This window comes from Barbus barbus (genome assembly GCF_936440315.1).
Source record: "Barbus barbus genome assembly, chromosome: 15".
Lineage (NCBI taxonomy): Eukaryota > Metazoa > Chordata > Actinopteri > Cypriniformes > Cyprinidae > Barbus > Barbus barbus.
Window position 1 is genome coordinate 27,103,668 of NC_136743.1, and position 13,521 is coordinate 27,117,188.

Sequence of the window (13,521 nt, forward strand, 5' to 3'; positions counted from 1 at the left end):
ATTTAAATTCTTGAATATTCAAATTAATTATTTTTCAATTATTTATTATTTAATACTTTATGGTAATATTCCCAAGGTTTATAACAGATTAGATGTTTTAATGTTTGGATTATATTGCATAATTATTCTGTATATTGTATTATTAATAACGCTCTTCTCCAAACAGCACTAACTCCATCTGGAATAGAGCAGCAGTTCAGAGATATGAGTTGTGGTTACAATATAGCTTAGTCATGGAAGACTAACATGTCAATTACCAGTCAATCCTTGAACAGCAGGAGGCCAAAAACCATTTGAAGAAGAAATGAAAGCTCCTTCATTCACTTCATTAAGTCTGTCCATCACTGTGCCCCTTTCACTTTGGGGCTTTGCCAATTTGTTCACACAGTATGGAAAGGTACTGAGTGAGCTTGACCATGAGTATGATGAGGGTTCCTCCAGATAACATGCAGGAGGGCCAGAAGAGAGAGTGGAAGACTGTGCTGCTGCCATACAGACGGTTCAGGAGGATGCTGCCCTGATGCTCGCTGGAGTCATGGTAACATGTTACCTGCTGGTGCATCTTCAGATGCTCCCAAATATTCTGGATCATAGCACGCAGGGCGGTGTGGTCCTTCTGGCATTTGGGCACATAAAAACACTGTGGAAAAACACATTATTTGTTTAATAATATTTATTGATTTTTGTATTTAAAGAGAATCATTTATAGCTTACAGAAATCTCAAAAGGTGTTTGAATGGTAGTGTAGATTTAAAAATATATATTTATTATTATTATATATATATTATTTCTTTATTTTTATTTTTCTGAATAAGGTTTTTTGTGGGGGTGGGCAGTAATACATTTATTCAGCAAGGACACATTAAATTGATCAAAAGTAATGAGAATTATAGTGTTATAAAAGATTTCAATTTCAAATAAATTCTGTCTTTTGAACATCTCAAAGAAAACTGGAAAAAGGCACCATGGTTTTCACAAAAATATTAAGCAGAACAGGTGTTTTCAATATTTGATAGCAATAATAAATGTTTCTCGAGTCATTCAAATGAGCATATTAGAATGATTTCTGAAGGATGGATGCTGAAAATTTCAGCTTTGTCCTTACATAAATTTTATAATATATTAAATTAGAAAATAGTTGTTTAAAACTGTAACAATGTCTTACAATATTATCATTTTACAGTATTTTTGATTAAATAAAGGCAACCTAAGTGAGCATTAGAGAGCTCTTTTATAAACATTAAAAAATCTAAACCCAAACTTTTGAACAATATAGTGTATATTTTAAATTGGAGTTCCATAATTCATTCACAAGCATAACAAGTGGAACACTTTTTAATATCCTTTTTTTTCACTTCATCATAATACATTTACATTTATTCATTTAGCTGACGCTTTTATCCAAAGCGACTTACAATTGCTATATATGTCAGAGGTCGCACGCCTCTGGAGCAACTAGGGGTTAAGTGTCTTGCTCAGGGAAACATTGGTGTCTCACAGTGGATTCGAACCCAGGTCTCTCACACCAAAGGCATGTGTCTTATCCACTGCGCCATCACCACCCCAACCCTTTGATCACACTACAACCCTACCCTCCAAAGGCCTGTCAGCCAATCCAACGTCTGCGAACCTTAAATGCAAAATGATTGAGAGTGAGCATTTCTGAATGTCCAGTTTTTGGATTGGCTAAAACTCCTTAGGAACTGGACTGCATAAACTGTCTTCAAAGAATTGCTGTGAAATATTTGAGTTTATTGACTCTAACTGTTGAAAATGTTCTATTTGGTCTCAATTTAATCTCATTGCTGTCTGGGAGAAACCACTGAATTAATTAATTTCCATGGTCTTCCTCAGTTCACTGAATGATTGACCTCAGAACTGACGTCTAGCATCTCCTCACTGTGAGAGAGCAGCCCAATGCGGCCGGTGGCGTTCAGGCTGACGTAGACCTGTAGACATGGGTACTTAGAGCTCCGCCAGCAGTCTGAGCCACAGTTATATGAACAATTGATATCCTTTGTTAGAGTGGAGTTTAGCACAGTGCAGGTGGTTTCATCTGTCAATACACTAGAATACAAAAGAAAGAAAACTTTTAAAATTACACTCAAAAATAAGGATTCCATAATGGGTTGAACATTTGTCTGTTAGAGTGGAGTTTAGCACGGTGCAGCTGGTTTCGTCTGTCAATACATTGCATTTTACACCAAAAAGAAAACTTTTAAAAGAGAAATTAAGAGTGTGGTGCAAAAAAATGCTTATGAGCAGAAGAACACCATTCCCATGGTCAAACATGCAATTCCACATACTGTATGTCCACATCTACCAAAGCTTTGTTCAAGTATTGGTCATAGAATATTCTTGAGTGGCCTGTTCAGTCTTCAGTTTTAAATCTGATTAAAAATATGCAAAATGAAAACCAATAATTTTCAGTGATCGGGAAGCTTTTGAGGCTAAGATTTATTGGTTTTATTTAAGATTTATTAATTTATATACCAAATTTGACTTTTGGGGGTTGAATAATTTTCTAAATGAATGTTTAGTGCCAGTTCATTTTTTTCATTAACTTTACATTCTCAGAATCAATGAAATGTGTATTAATAAACTTTCTATAATTGTTTATACCTGGGGTGAATTATTTTCATAAAATATTGTTCACGGCAACAGAATGCCTTGCAGGTCAAGGGGGGTGAATATTTTTGATCGCAACTGTAGATACACTGATGATGCAGTTATTGTTTTAGTTCACAGCTAAATATTATTCAAGCAGTCATGATATAACACTACCTGTCTGCAGAAGCACGCACCATGGTGATACAGATCACAAAGTACATCATGATCGAGCTGAACACCATTCCCAACCCCAGCAGAATGGCTCTGTCCTCCCCGGCCTTCGCCGACGTTTCTGTCCTTTTTTTGTCCTTTAGCTCATTTCCCCACAATGTCTTATAAATCACCCTGGGAAAAGAAGTCCAAACTGTGAAATAGTTTATAATTTATAAAATGTATAGTTCCAGTCCTGGGTGCTGATTGGCCACAGATGATATGAACAACAGTCAACCAAATGACAGTTAAGGCACATATAGAGAAGGTGCTAAACAATTGCACACCTTTGTTGTGTGACTCGTGTTGCTTTGACCCCTTTCACAAAGAACATCTTGTCTATTGCCTGTCAGTGAGATCTGGAAGACCTAAAAACAGAGAAATCGCTGGGTTAAGACACACAAACATTTTACATTCTGTCACACCGAACACTGCACTTATGGTAAAACGCCTTTGAATATTACATATCTAAAAATGTACATATTGAAAGTGATTTGAGATTATACATTTTCCATTTATGCCATATAGTTCCATTACACAACTCTCTGACTCTCTCATAGTTTAACACAATGTTTGAACAGAAGCCAGTTGTATTGATTTTACAATAGACTGGTTTTAGTATGTAAAATATATATTAACTATTCACTGACAGTGCACTTCAGTGGCGCATAAATCAACAAGGAAAGATGATCCATAACTCCATAAGTGCAGTTTCTGAATAAATTTGAGCAGAGATGGCCTTAAGAAAGCTTGAGGGGCGGACTGAGCAATGCCTTTGCAATATCAAGTGGTTTGTTTGACTATGTCTACTTCAATTAAAATCTAAATTTAGTTTGGAAACAAAATCCATTTAAAATAAATATCTCTCAAATCCCTTTTAACATTGACTTTAGACAAACTGAAACTGACCCAGAGACTGAGTATCCAGTATGTCCAGTATGCCTTATTCATTCTGGAAATTATTTGGAACAGGATGCAGATTTATATTTGATTCTACATATATATATATACTGTATATCCTGTGAGATGTGGCCAATTCCGCTCAACTTGAATATGAATTTTGTCCAATCTTCGTAATTTTCTAAGGAACTCAACTAAAACTATTAGCACTATCACAACATACAGTGCTCAAACATGATTAGCATGCTTGAAAGAGCTCCCAAAACATTTTTTAGGGGTGGCCCATGCATATTCAAATCAAGTCTATGCATATTCAAATAGAGCTTGAGCACTCTTATTTGCAGCTATGAAGAGCAGGTCATTAGGGGGCAGCAATAGAGTTGACGGTTGATAGAGCCCCACTTTCAAGATTGCCTTGTCATTACTCAGAGCATCAGGGCATGAAGGGAATTACATTACTATTACAAGTAAACACTCACGTATACATGCTGTATCAGCAATGTCAACTGTTTCTTAAGCGGAACATGCTTTTACTAAATGCAGAGCCATGCCAAACATAAAGCATTCTAGAGTAAATGCGTTATTGATTCACTGACCCTGGTTTGGAAAATAGCCCAAATCCTTATCCCTGAAACAAGGAGGAGTCTACTTGGACAAAAAATGCTAAAGCTCTTTCCTTTTGTCCAATGTCATATGATTTTTAAGTGAGATGATTGAAAGCACTTAGCAATGAGGGGCGTACTAATATTTTTACAAGTTACTGCTGAGAATAAATAGGCTTTTTCTATCACATCTAATCGATAAAGGTTTTTGGTTGATTGAAACCGTCTAAAAACGTATCCATTTGATAAATGGATTCAAAAATCAATGCACACAAAGTCCTGTTTTCTTTGGAATTCACAAATAAAATCTGCTTTTTATTCACGTCAACAGACAGCAGCTTAGTGGCTTTCTTTTATATTTTTCTGTCTTACTTGACGAGGCTTTGTAGAGCAGTTGCATTTAACTCCAGGACAACTTGAATCAATGAAAGCACATGAGTGACAATGTATTTCTGAAACATTTTCCCTTCACGAAATGTGCTCTGGTATCTTCTGAGTGCCTATCAGAAGGCATAGTAGCATTTAAACCCAACATGCCTGCTCTGTCTTACTAATCAATATATTTAATCCAAAGCTTTCTGTTTATATCTCTTGCAAGGCCAAGGTCTCTATACATACCTGTATTGATAGATTTGAGCCAAAGTAGAGCAATGAAATTTCAAGAAAGTATGTTGAGTCAATAACCGTCAGCCTTCTCTTGCACCTCTTGAGACCTGTGAGGGTTTTTAAAATACCCGATAATGCTGTTGGCAGATTTGTGGCTTTGTGGGCCGTGTGCCAGTGTGTGAAACTGTGTAGGGCAGCAATTTCCTGCCAAATGATGTGTGGAATGAGTCCTTCCTAGACGGCCCGACACCCTGACCTTTCCCCTTTGAAGCATGGAGGTGAAGAACTGAACAGAAATAACCACGTGCCACTTTTCATCAAAGCCCTGTCATTGAGCTATTTTATTACTAAACTTTGCTGTTCAAAGCCTGGAATACATTACACTATTTTTGCCCAGATTTTTGCCCCACTTTGCTCACTGATTTCACAATCACTTGCGAAGTATGATGGGTGCAAACTTATATTTGTTTTTAAGATTCAGACAAAGAATCCATCCAGTTCTGAAACATGATTGAAATTTTGAGTTGATTTTAGAACTACAGTTTGGTTTGGTATATTGATTTATATAGCACTACTAAAAGAACCCCAGGGGTTACCCACAGTGCTTTACATAAAAGCAAACAACCAAAACACCATCACACACATATAGACCAATCTAACAATCACATATAACCTACTATGTAATTTAACTCACATAAGCTGCCATCCCAAAGTGAGCTTTCAGAAGTTTCTTAAACATCGACAGAGGTTTAGCAGACCTGATATGTAGCGGCAAAAATTCAGCCAAAATTCAGTTTGTTCAACTTTGTTGTTAGGAGATGCATGTTTCTGAATGAGTTTGTGTTGGAAAACAATTAAAAGTCTGTTAGTGTCTGATCTTCAGTCGTTCAGTGAATAATGCCCAGTTTTTCCTCTGTAGCCATTTTCAAAGTCTGCAAATGTTTGATGTCCAGTGTTTTAAAATCTGCTTAGAATCTAAAAGTCGTGTAGTTCAGTTGTTCTCTTTCTATTAAAAAAGAAAGATGGTGGACTTATGCCCATAAAAAGCCAGACGTTCTATTGCCTCATGCTGGAAAAATGTTAGCTGGCCTTTCCTTGGACTATGGCTGAAAAACTTCATATCAACCTTGGCTCTTAAAAACTTATGAATGAATGAATGATGCATTTATATAGCCCTTTATTGTGTATTGCTGTACACCCAAAGCGCTTTACAATCATGTGGGGGGTCTCTAGGGGTCTCTCCTCAACCACCACCAGTGTGCAGCATCCACTTGGATGATGCGACGGCAGCCACAGGACAACGGCGCCAGTGCGCTCACCACACACCAGCTACAGGTGGAGAGGAGAGAGAGTCATAGAGCCAATCAAGTGTATGGGGATTATTAGGAGGCCATGATAGAGGCCAGTGGAGGGAATTTGGCCAGGACACCGGGGTTACACCCCTACTCTTTACGAGAAGTGTCATGGGATTTTTAATGACCACAGAGAGTCAGGACCTCGGTTTAACGTCTCATCCGAAAGACTAAGATGTACTAAGAGAGAAAGCATCTAAAATGTACGATATCTGGGCAGTGTTTTTGGACTTTGTTGAAAATATAGACATTGAAGAGGCTCTGGATGTGTTAAGTTATGCAGTATTTAAACTAACATGAGGAATGTATGGAATTAACTGTCATATGTTTATGCTTTTTTATATTACAACACTGCCAGGGGAAAAAGTTCAGTTCAAAATAAGCATATTTGTGTTGGTGATTACAGCCTTAACTCATCATGCACCATTTGTGCAACAGACATGAATAACATTATTTTTCTATTATTTGGTCAAGCATACGGCGTATCATAAAAGCATACTGGCAAATATTAAAAACAATGCAACTTTCCAGAATTCCTAAGCAACCACTGAATAACCAACCATTGATAATGATTGAACAAGCAAGCACCACTCTTGTTTGTGGCTACTCTTATGTACACATTTTCAAAAATGCATTATGTCGAGGATAAAGATGAAACTAAGAAATATTCGGTGGCAATGACAGCAAGCACTTCAGTGAAGGATCACACATGTCAAACATGGCTTTATTTTAACCTCCGTGAGACAGCAGGGTTTCTTTGCTGACAAAAATTCTCTACATATCTGAAAGATGACAGATATATCATTTTGTCCCAAGGGCAAACTGATGAGAAGAAGCCAGAACTGCTGTGCAAGAAGGCAGACTCTTTTATCTCAGTGCAGTCTGTCCATGTGAATGCACATAGAGATGATAATTGGACTTTTTGATGGTCTCTTTTAAATTCTGAAATCCATTTAACACTTTTCACACTTCATCGCAAATGGAATGGAGTCAAATCTTTTCATTTTCCTTTTTTTCTGCAAAGAGCCCATGTCTCAAAATGATGCTATCTTTGACTTCAACTTCATCTCTGTATACTCTGCTGAGGATGACTAGTTCTTTTTGGGAAAAAGTACTACATCCACATTATTTTCTAGATTACATCAAACTTAGAAACCCCAAATCTTTTATTCAACAATCAGACCAGTCACACACCCTTGTGTACTTTCCAGTGTGTTGAGCAGATGTTTAACGGTGGACATTTACACCTGTTGCTGGCAATCGTTTTTCAGCTTCTTCTCTTTATGTGCCCATTCAACCCTCTGAGAAATGTGCCTGTCCTTTTCCGAGAATGTTCCAGGTAGTATTTTCTGCCTAGCGTTGGATTATTATAGCATCATGGACAAGTGTTCAGATGAGTTGAAAGGTCTTTAAAAAGTCCTGTCTCATCATCACAAAATATTGCACATTTCAAAACACAGACATGTCAATTGGTTTTGTAAATATCATGTGGCCCCACAACATGTTTGTTGGATTCGGTTTGGATTCAACAAATGCACGTGCACAGCTATTCACAGCTATTCATGATATATTTAGAACAGTGAATTCCACTCATTTTACGGGGCTCCAAAGTTGCAAAAATGCACAAAACTACATAGAGTTGCTTTAAAGGGATAGTTCACCCAAAAATGAAAATTACCCCATGATTTACACACACTCAAGCAATTGTATATGACTTTCTTTTTTCAGATGAATACAATTGGAGTTATATTTTAAAAAAAATGTCTCTTCCAAGTCGGGGGTTAATAAAGGCCTTCTGAGTAGAATCGTTGCGTTTATGTAAGAATAATGTCCATATTTAAAACTTTATCAACCGCAATCTCTACACTCTAAAAATGGCTGGGTTAAAAATAACCCAATTGACAATCCAGCGCTGGGTTTACACATTTTAACCCAGCAGGCTGGGTTGTGGAGAAAACCCAAGATATAGTAATTTTTACCATTTATGTGTTAGCGTTTTTGTGTTTCTGGGTTATTCTTGCAATTTCGCCTATGCTTAACAAGACAATCATGAATTAATAAATAATGAAGAATACAGGTTACTTACACTGTTAAAAATGATTTTTAATGCCAACTGACATTCACAAATGTATTACATTTTGTACCAATTACAAACAACATGCAGTTTTCTTTTTTTCCAGCAAATGCAAATATCACAGAAATACAGTTGCAATAAATAAGAAAATTAGTTCTAAATGACACATGTGAAATGACATTGAAAATTAAAATGTAAAAAGACAGAGAATGCAAAATAATTTAAAGATGTCCTAAAATTGAAATCAAGTATATAAAGACACCTAGGTAGATGTGCACTGCTTAGGCTAGTTAAAGGTATAATCCAAACACAATTGCAAAACTTGCATTACTGTTTGCTAATTCTGTATGTTGTCTGAGCGTTGGCATCCTCTGAGGTCCTCTGAGGGGTTGGCATAATCTTTTCTCAGGTGTTCGGTCATCTCAGATCATGTAAGGGTTGGATCCAGACTGAAGCTTCTGTAATTCCCGTGGCAGAAACAGAGAAACAAATAGAGACATAATTAGCGTAGCTGCTGTTCCATCTAAGCAAAAATGATTTGTTCAGCCCAAGCTAAAGAATAATAATAATATACATTTGATCAGATATAACTGCAGTACAAGATTATAAGATGCATTATGTGAATCATATTTTCTTGACCTGGTAAGAACTCTAGCCGCTGCATTTTGGACTATCTGCAGCTTGTTTATTGAAGATGCAGGACAACCAGCTAGCAGTGCATTACAATAGTCCAGTCTAGAGGTCATGAATGCATGAACTAGCTTTTCTGCATCAGAAACAGCATGTTTCGAAGCTTGGCAATGTTTCTAAGATGGAAGAATGCTGTTTTTGTAACATGGGAAATATGATTTTCAAAGGACAAGTTGCTGTCTAATATAACACCCAGATTTTTGACTTTAGAGGACGTAACAGTGCATCCATCTAGTTATAAATTGTAATCCAAGAGATTCTGTGCATTGTTTTTTGGTCCAATAAGTAATATCTCTGTCTTATCTGAGTTTAATAGGAGGAAATTATTGGTCATCCAATCTTTTATATTTTTTACACAATATATTAGCTTAGATAGTTTAGAAGTTTCATCTGGTCTTGTTGAGATATATAGTTGAGTATCATCAGCATAACAATGAAAACTAATCCTGTATTTTCTAATAATATTACCAAGAGGCAACATGTATATTGAAAATAGCAGAGGACCTAGAACAGATCCTTGTGGTACTCCATACGTTACTAGTGATAATTGAGATGACTAAAGATGAAGTGGACTTGAGATGAAATGGGTCTGTAATTTGCCAGTTAATTATAATCTAGTTGTGGTTTCTTAATAAGAGGCTTAATAACTGCCAGCTTGAATGGTTTTGGGACGTGACCTAAAGATAACGATGAGTTAATAATATTGAGAAGCGGTTCTTCTGCTACAGGTAACAACTCTTTCAGTAGTTTAGTGGGTACAGGATCTAATAAACATGTTGTTGGTTTAGATGCACTGATAAGTTTATTTAGCTCTTCCTGTCCTATAGTTGTAAAGCACGGACGTGCCAGATGATGGAATCTCCGACGATCACAGCGTCGCGTTCCGTCTCGCGGAGGGGAGCGAAGCGGTTCTGGGTGGTGATCTCAAAGAAAGGAGGCGGCGGAGGGGGAGAGGTCGTCGCCCGGGGCCTGGCTCACGTCTTCCGCTGCTGGTGCACCCAGGGTCCGTGGCGTCCCGGTGCCGGAGTGAAGGACATCTGGGAAGATCGCGTCCTGGGTGCACAGGGTCTGTGCTGAGAAACACACAAAGTAGAGGTGGTGGGAGTGTTAGCAGCGTGCTGTATACTTACCCCAGACTTGTGAGCATCAGCCCGGGATGTTTCTAGCGTGATTGAGGACAAGTCAAAAACACGATTTGGAAAATGGGTATATGATGTATTCTTTTCTGGCAAGAAAAAAACTATTTCGAACAATTTGAGGGTCAGTGAATGATGACATAATTTCTATTTTGGGGGTAAACTATCCCTTTAATATTTTTTGTGGAAACCGTGATACATTTATTAGCAGAAAAGAACATTTGAAATGGAAAATCTTTTTTAGCAATTGTTTTTTATCATGTTTGACCCATTAAAATCGGTCCTTGCTGAATGAATTAGATTATTGTCAGTTATATTTGATATATTCTTGGAAATAATAGTTTCAACTAGCATTATGAGTCAGGGAGAGAGAAACGAAATAAACAGAGTTGAACTGAGGGGGTAAATAGGCTTAATGCCAGTTTGTACCACTGGATGTCTCTGTTGGAGTTCATGCCTGTTACTTCAATACTGCCTAAACACTAAGAAGTGTGTGTGTGCTGGTTCTATATTTGGGTGGAGTTGTTCCCTTCTCCCTCAACTCATCATACCTAAAATCACCATTACTATTTTAAATCTAAACCTAATTCTTAGGTCAAGACATTAATCAAAGAACTGACAAAACACAATGTGCTGCAAATGTTACAATGTGCTGAAATGTTGTATTAAGTCCAATCTGACCTGCTGGAGGAAAGAAAATCCAAGCATAATTTGTTGTTGTTGCACTAAAGGCCTCCCAGTTACAGCAATTACATATTTGTATTTATATATATATAGAGAGAGACATGCTGGGTATGCAATCTGTATCTACAGTGTATTTCTGGAGTGCTGCGAGTTATGAATGTACTGCTATTTAAGTGTGCCATCTCCTCGTACCATTCATTACTCAGACATAATATTTCAGGTTAATGGTGCGTACGCCAAGTTTCACAACACTGTAATCTTAGGAACACACAGCTCTGGAAACCATCCATCTAGTAGTAGTTATTGTGATGCCAGACTCAGACTTCGCTGCTAAGACCGATGACCTTTCCATGATCAAAACCGAAGTCACATTTAGATGGATTGGGCAGTTTCACAGCTTGGTGGTGCATTAAATCTGGGGTTTATGCGATGCAGCATAATGCCATAATGGGGCCTGACACAGACGTGCTTGGATTTTAACACATTGGATGATTGTGTTTCTTATATGAATTCATCTATTATCATTTTGTTTGAAATTACATTGATTTTAAAGTCATTTTAAAGGCCACATTTTCCCCTGCTTGCCAGAAGCATTGCTCCTGTTCTCTCTGTTTGCCAAAACAGTCCCACAACTGAAAAGGTGTTGGTAATTAGGGACAACTGTGCAAGACAACCAAAATGCATCGCTTACAATTCTAATTAAACGGACAATATGTGTTTTGATAGGAGACCAGTGGCTGAGAATCTCATCCAAATGTGTGATGTTTCACTCCACGCTAAATTTGGTGTAAAATGGATAATCGTGCCTGGCTCCGAGTGTTCCAGTTTTTACTCTCTCTTTCCCCGCTTTATGTTCCAGCATTAATTTGATTGCCTCATTTACAGCCAGCGCCAGTGCTGTTGCCAAGGATACAGGAAACACTTTTATTGGTCTGTTTGTATCCAATCTTTGTATAAAGCTGGTACTGAAGCGTGAAAAACTCTACAAACATCTGACACAATTGCCAAGGGCATATATTCATGTAAGAGGCAATCATCAAGGACAGAATTATTTGCACATAAGCCACATTATTTCCACAGAGTGCGATAAAGGGGCAAACCTGATTTATTTATTTTTTTGTCCTTTTTAAAGCACGGTTGTTCTAATAACAGCAGCAAAACTTATTAAAGGAATAGTTCACACAAAAATGAGACGTTGAAATTTTACTCACCTTCAGGCCATTAATGATGAGTTTGTTTCTTCATCGGAATAGGTTTGGAGAAATTTAGCATTACATCATATGCTCACCAGTGGATCCTCTGCAGTGAATGGGTGCCGTCAGAATGAGAGTCAAAACAGCTGATAAAAACATCACAGCAATCCACACCACTCCAGTCCAGCAAGTGACATCTTGTCAGGTGAAAAGCTGTGTGTTTCTAAGAAACAAATCCATAATTAAGATGTTTAAACTTGCCAAAATACAAGTCCATAATCCATAATAATGCTTCATCCAGTGAAAAAGTTAATCTCCGGTTGTCCTCTCACATCAAAACCCACTGGCATATTTGTTTAGAACTGTTTCGGACTGTTTTCATGTTTGACCTGTGCATATTTCTTTCCTGATTCAGACAAGATATACAATATTATGAAAAGAGGAATTACGGAAGGTATTTTAGCTTAGTTAAAAATGCCTTAATAATGGATTTGTTTATTACAAACACAGCTTTTATCATTGTGATGTTTTTATCAGCTGTTTAGACTCTCATTCTGACGGCACCCATTCACTGTAGAGGATCCATTTGTGAGCTAGTGAAGTAATGCTTAATTTCTCCAAATATCTTTTGATGAAGAAACAAATTCATCTACATCTTGGATTGCCTGAGGGTGAGTACAATTTCAGCACATTTCTGGACAAATTATTTCTTTTAAACAAATTAATGAGTGATTGGATTGACCTTTACTTTTAGGGCTGTCATATTACAGAGAGAGGGAGAACAGATTGCATGTTCAGAATTCAGAAAATCAATCACACTGCACAGTACAAATTATTAGCGGTATAAAATCCAATAAACCAATCATTACTTGGCACGTGACATTCAGGATTTAAGATGCTTTTCTTCAGTGCCACGAATATAAACCTCACGTTATGATACACTGATACAAGTACTGCTTCCTATATAAATATATCCCAGATACATTTTAGTAGTGTCCAAAATGTGGTCCTTATATGATGCTCATAAATACTGATCTCATCATAGAGAAATTATAGAGCAACCACAAAATGATATACAGTATGGATTATGATGTGTCAAGCAGCATGCATGCTGGTGTTTTATCTGATGAGTTCAAAGCTCAGTCCTATCCTATAACACCTTTCCAACCAGCAAAGATGTTTCATAGTTGTGTCATCATCTCCCAAATAAAGAGGGGAAAAGCTTTGTACAGGGGCTCCTAAATTACATTAGGCCAGACTATATATATTATTTTTTTGCAGCTATGGAGGGGGAAAACAGTTCTAATACTCAAGGGACTTGTTGTAAGTCTCGGGACTGCTGCGATGCTTTTAGAAACCTTATGGTATATTGAAAATAGCAGTGTAATACGCAGACCAATGATGTCAGTCTGTTATTGAATGACGGAGCAGAGGAGATTGTGGGTGTGGCGGAATTACAGGCAG

General features: G+C 37.3%; 1 protein-coding gene across 1 annotated transcript; it reads right to left on the reverse strand.

Annotated features, from left to right (window-relative positions):
• Positions 1-355: 355 nt before the first annotated feature.
• Positions 356-3,154, reverse strand: LOC306881295 (calcium-activated potassium channel subunit beta-2-like; the record flags this gene model as incomplete). Its single annotated transcript, XM_079435309.1, has 4 exons — positions 356-640; positions 1,872-2,067; positions 2,785-2,955; positions 3,108-3,154. The coding sequence occupies 4 exons, from the start codon at positions 3,152-3,154 to the stop codon at positions 356-358; spliced, it is 699 nt and encodes a 232-aa protein (XP_079291435.1).
• Between the last annotated feature and the right edge of the window lie 10,367 nt (positions 3,155-13,521).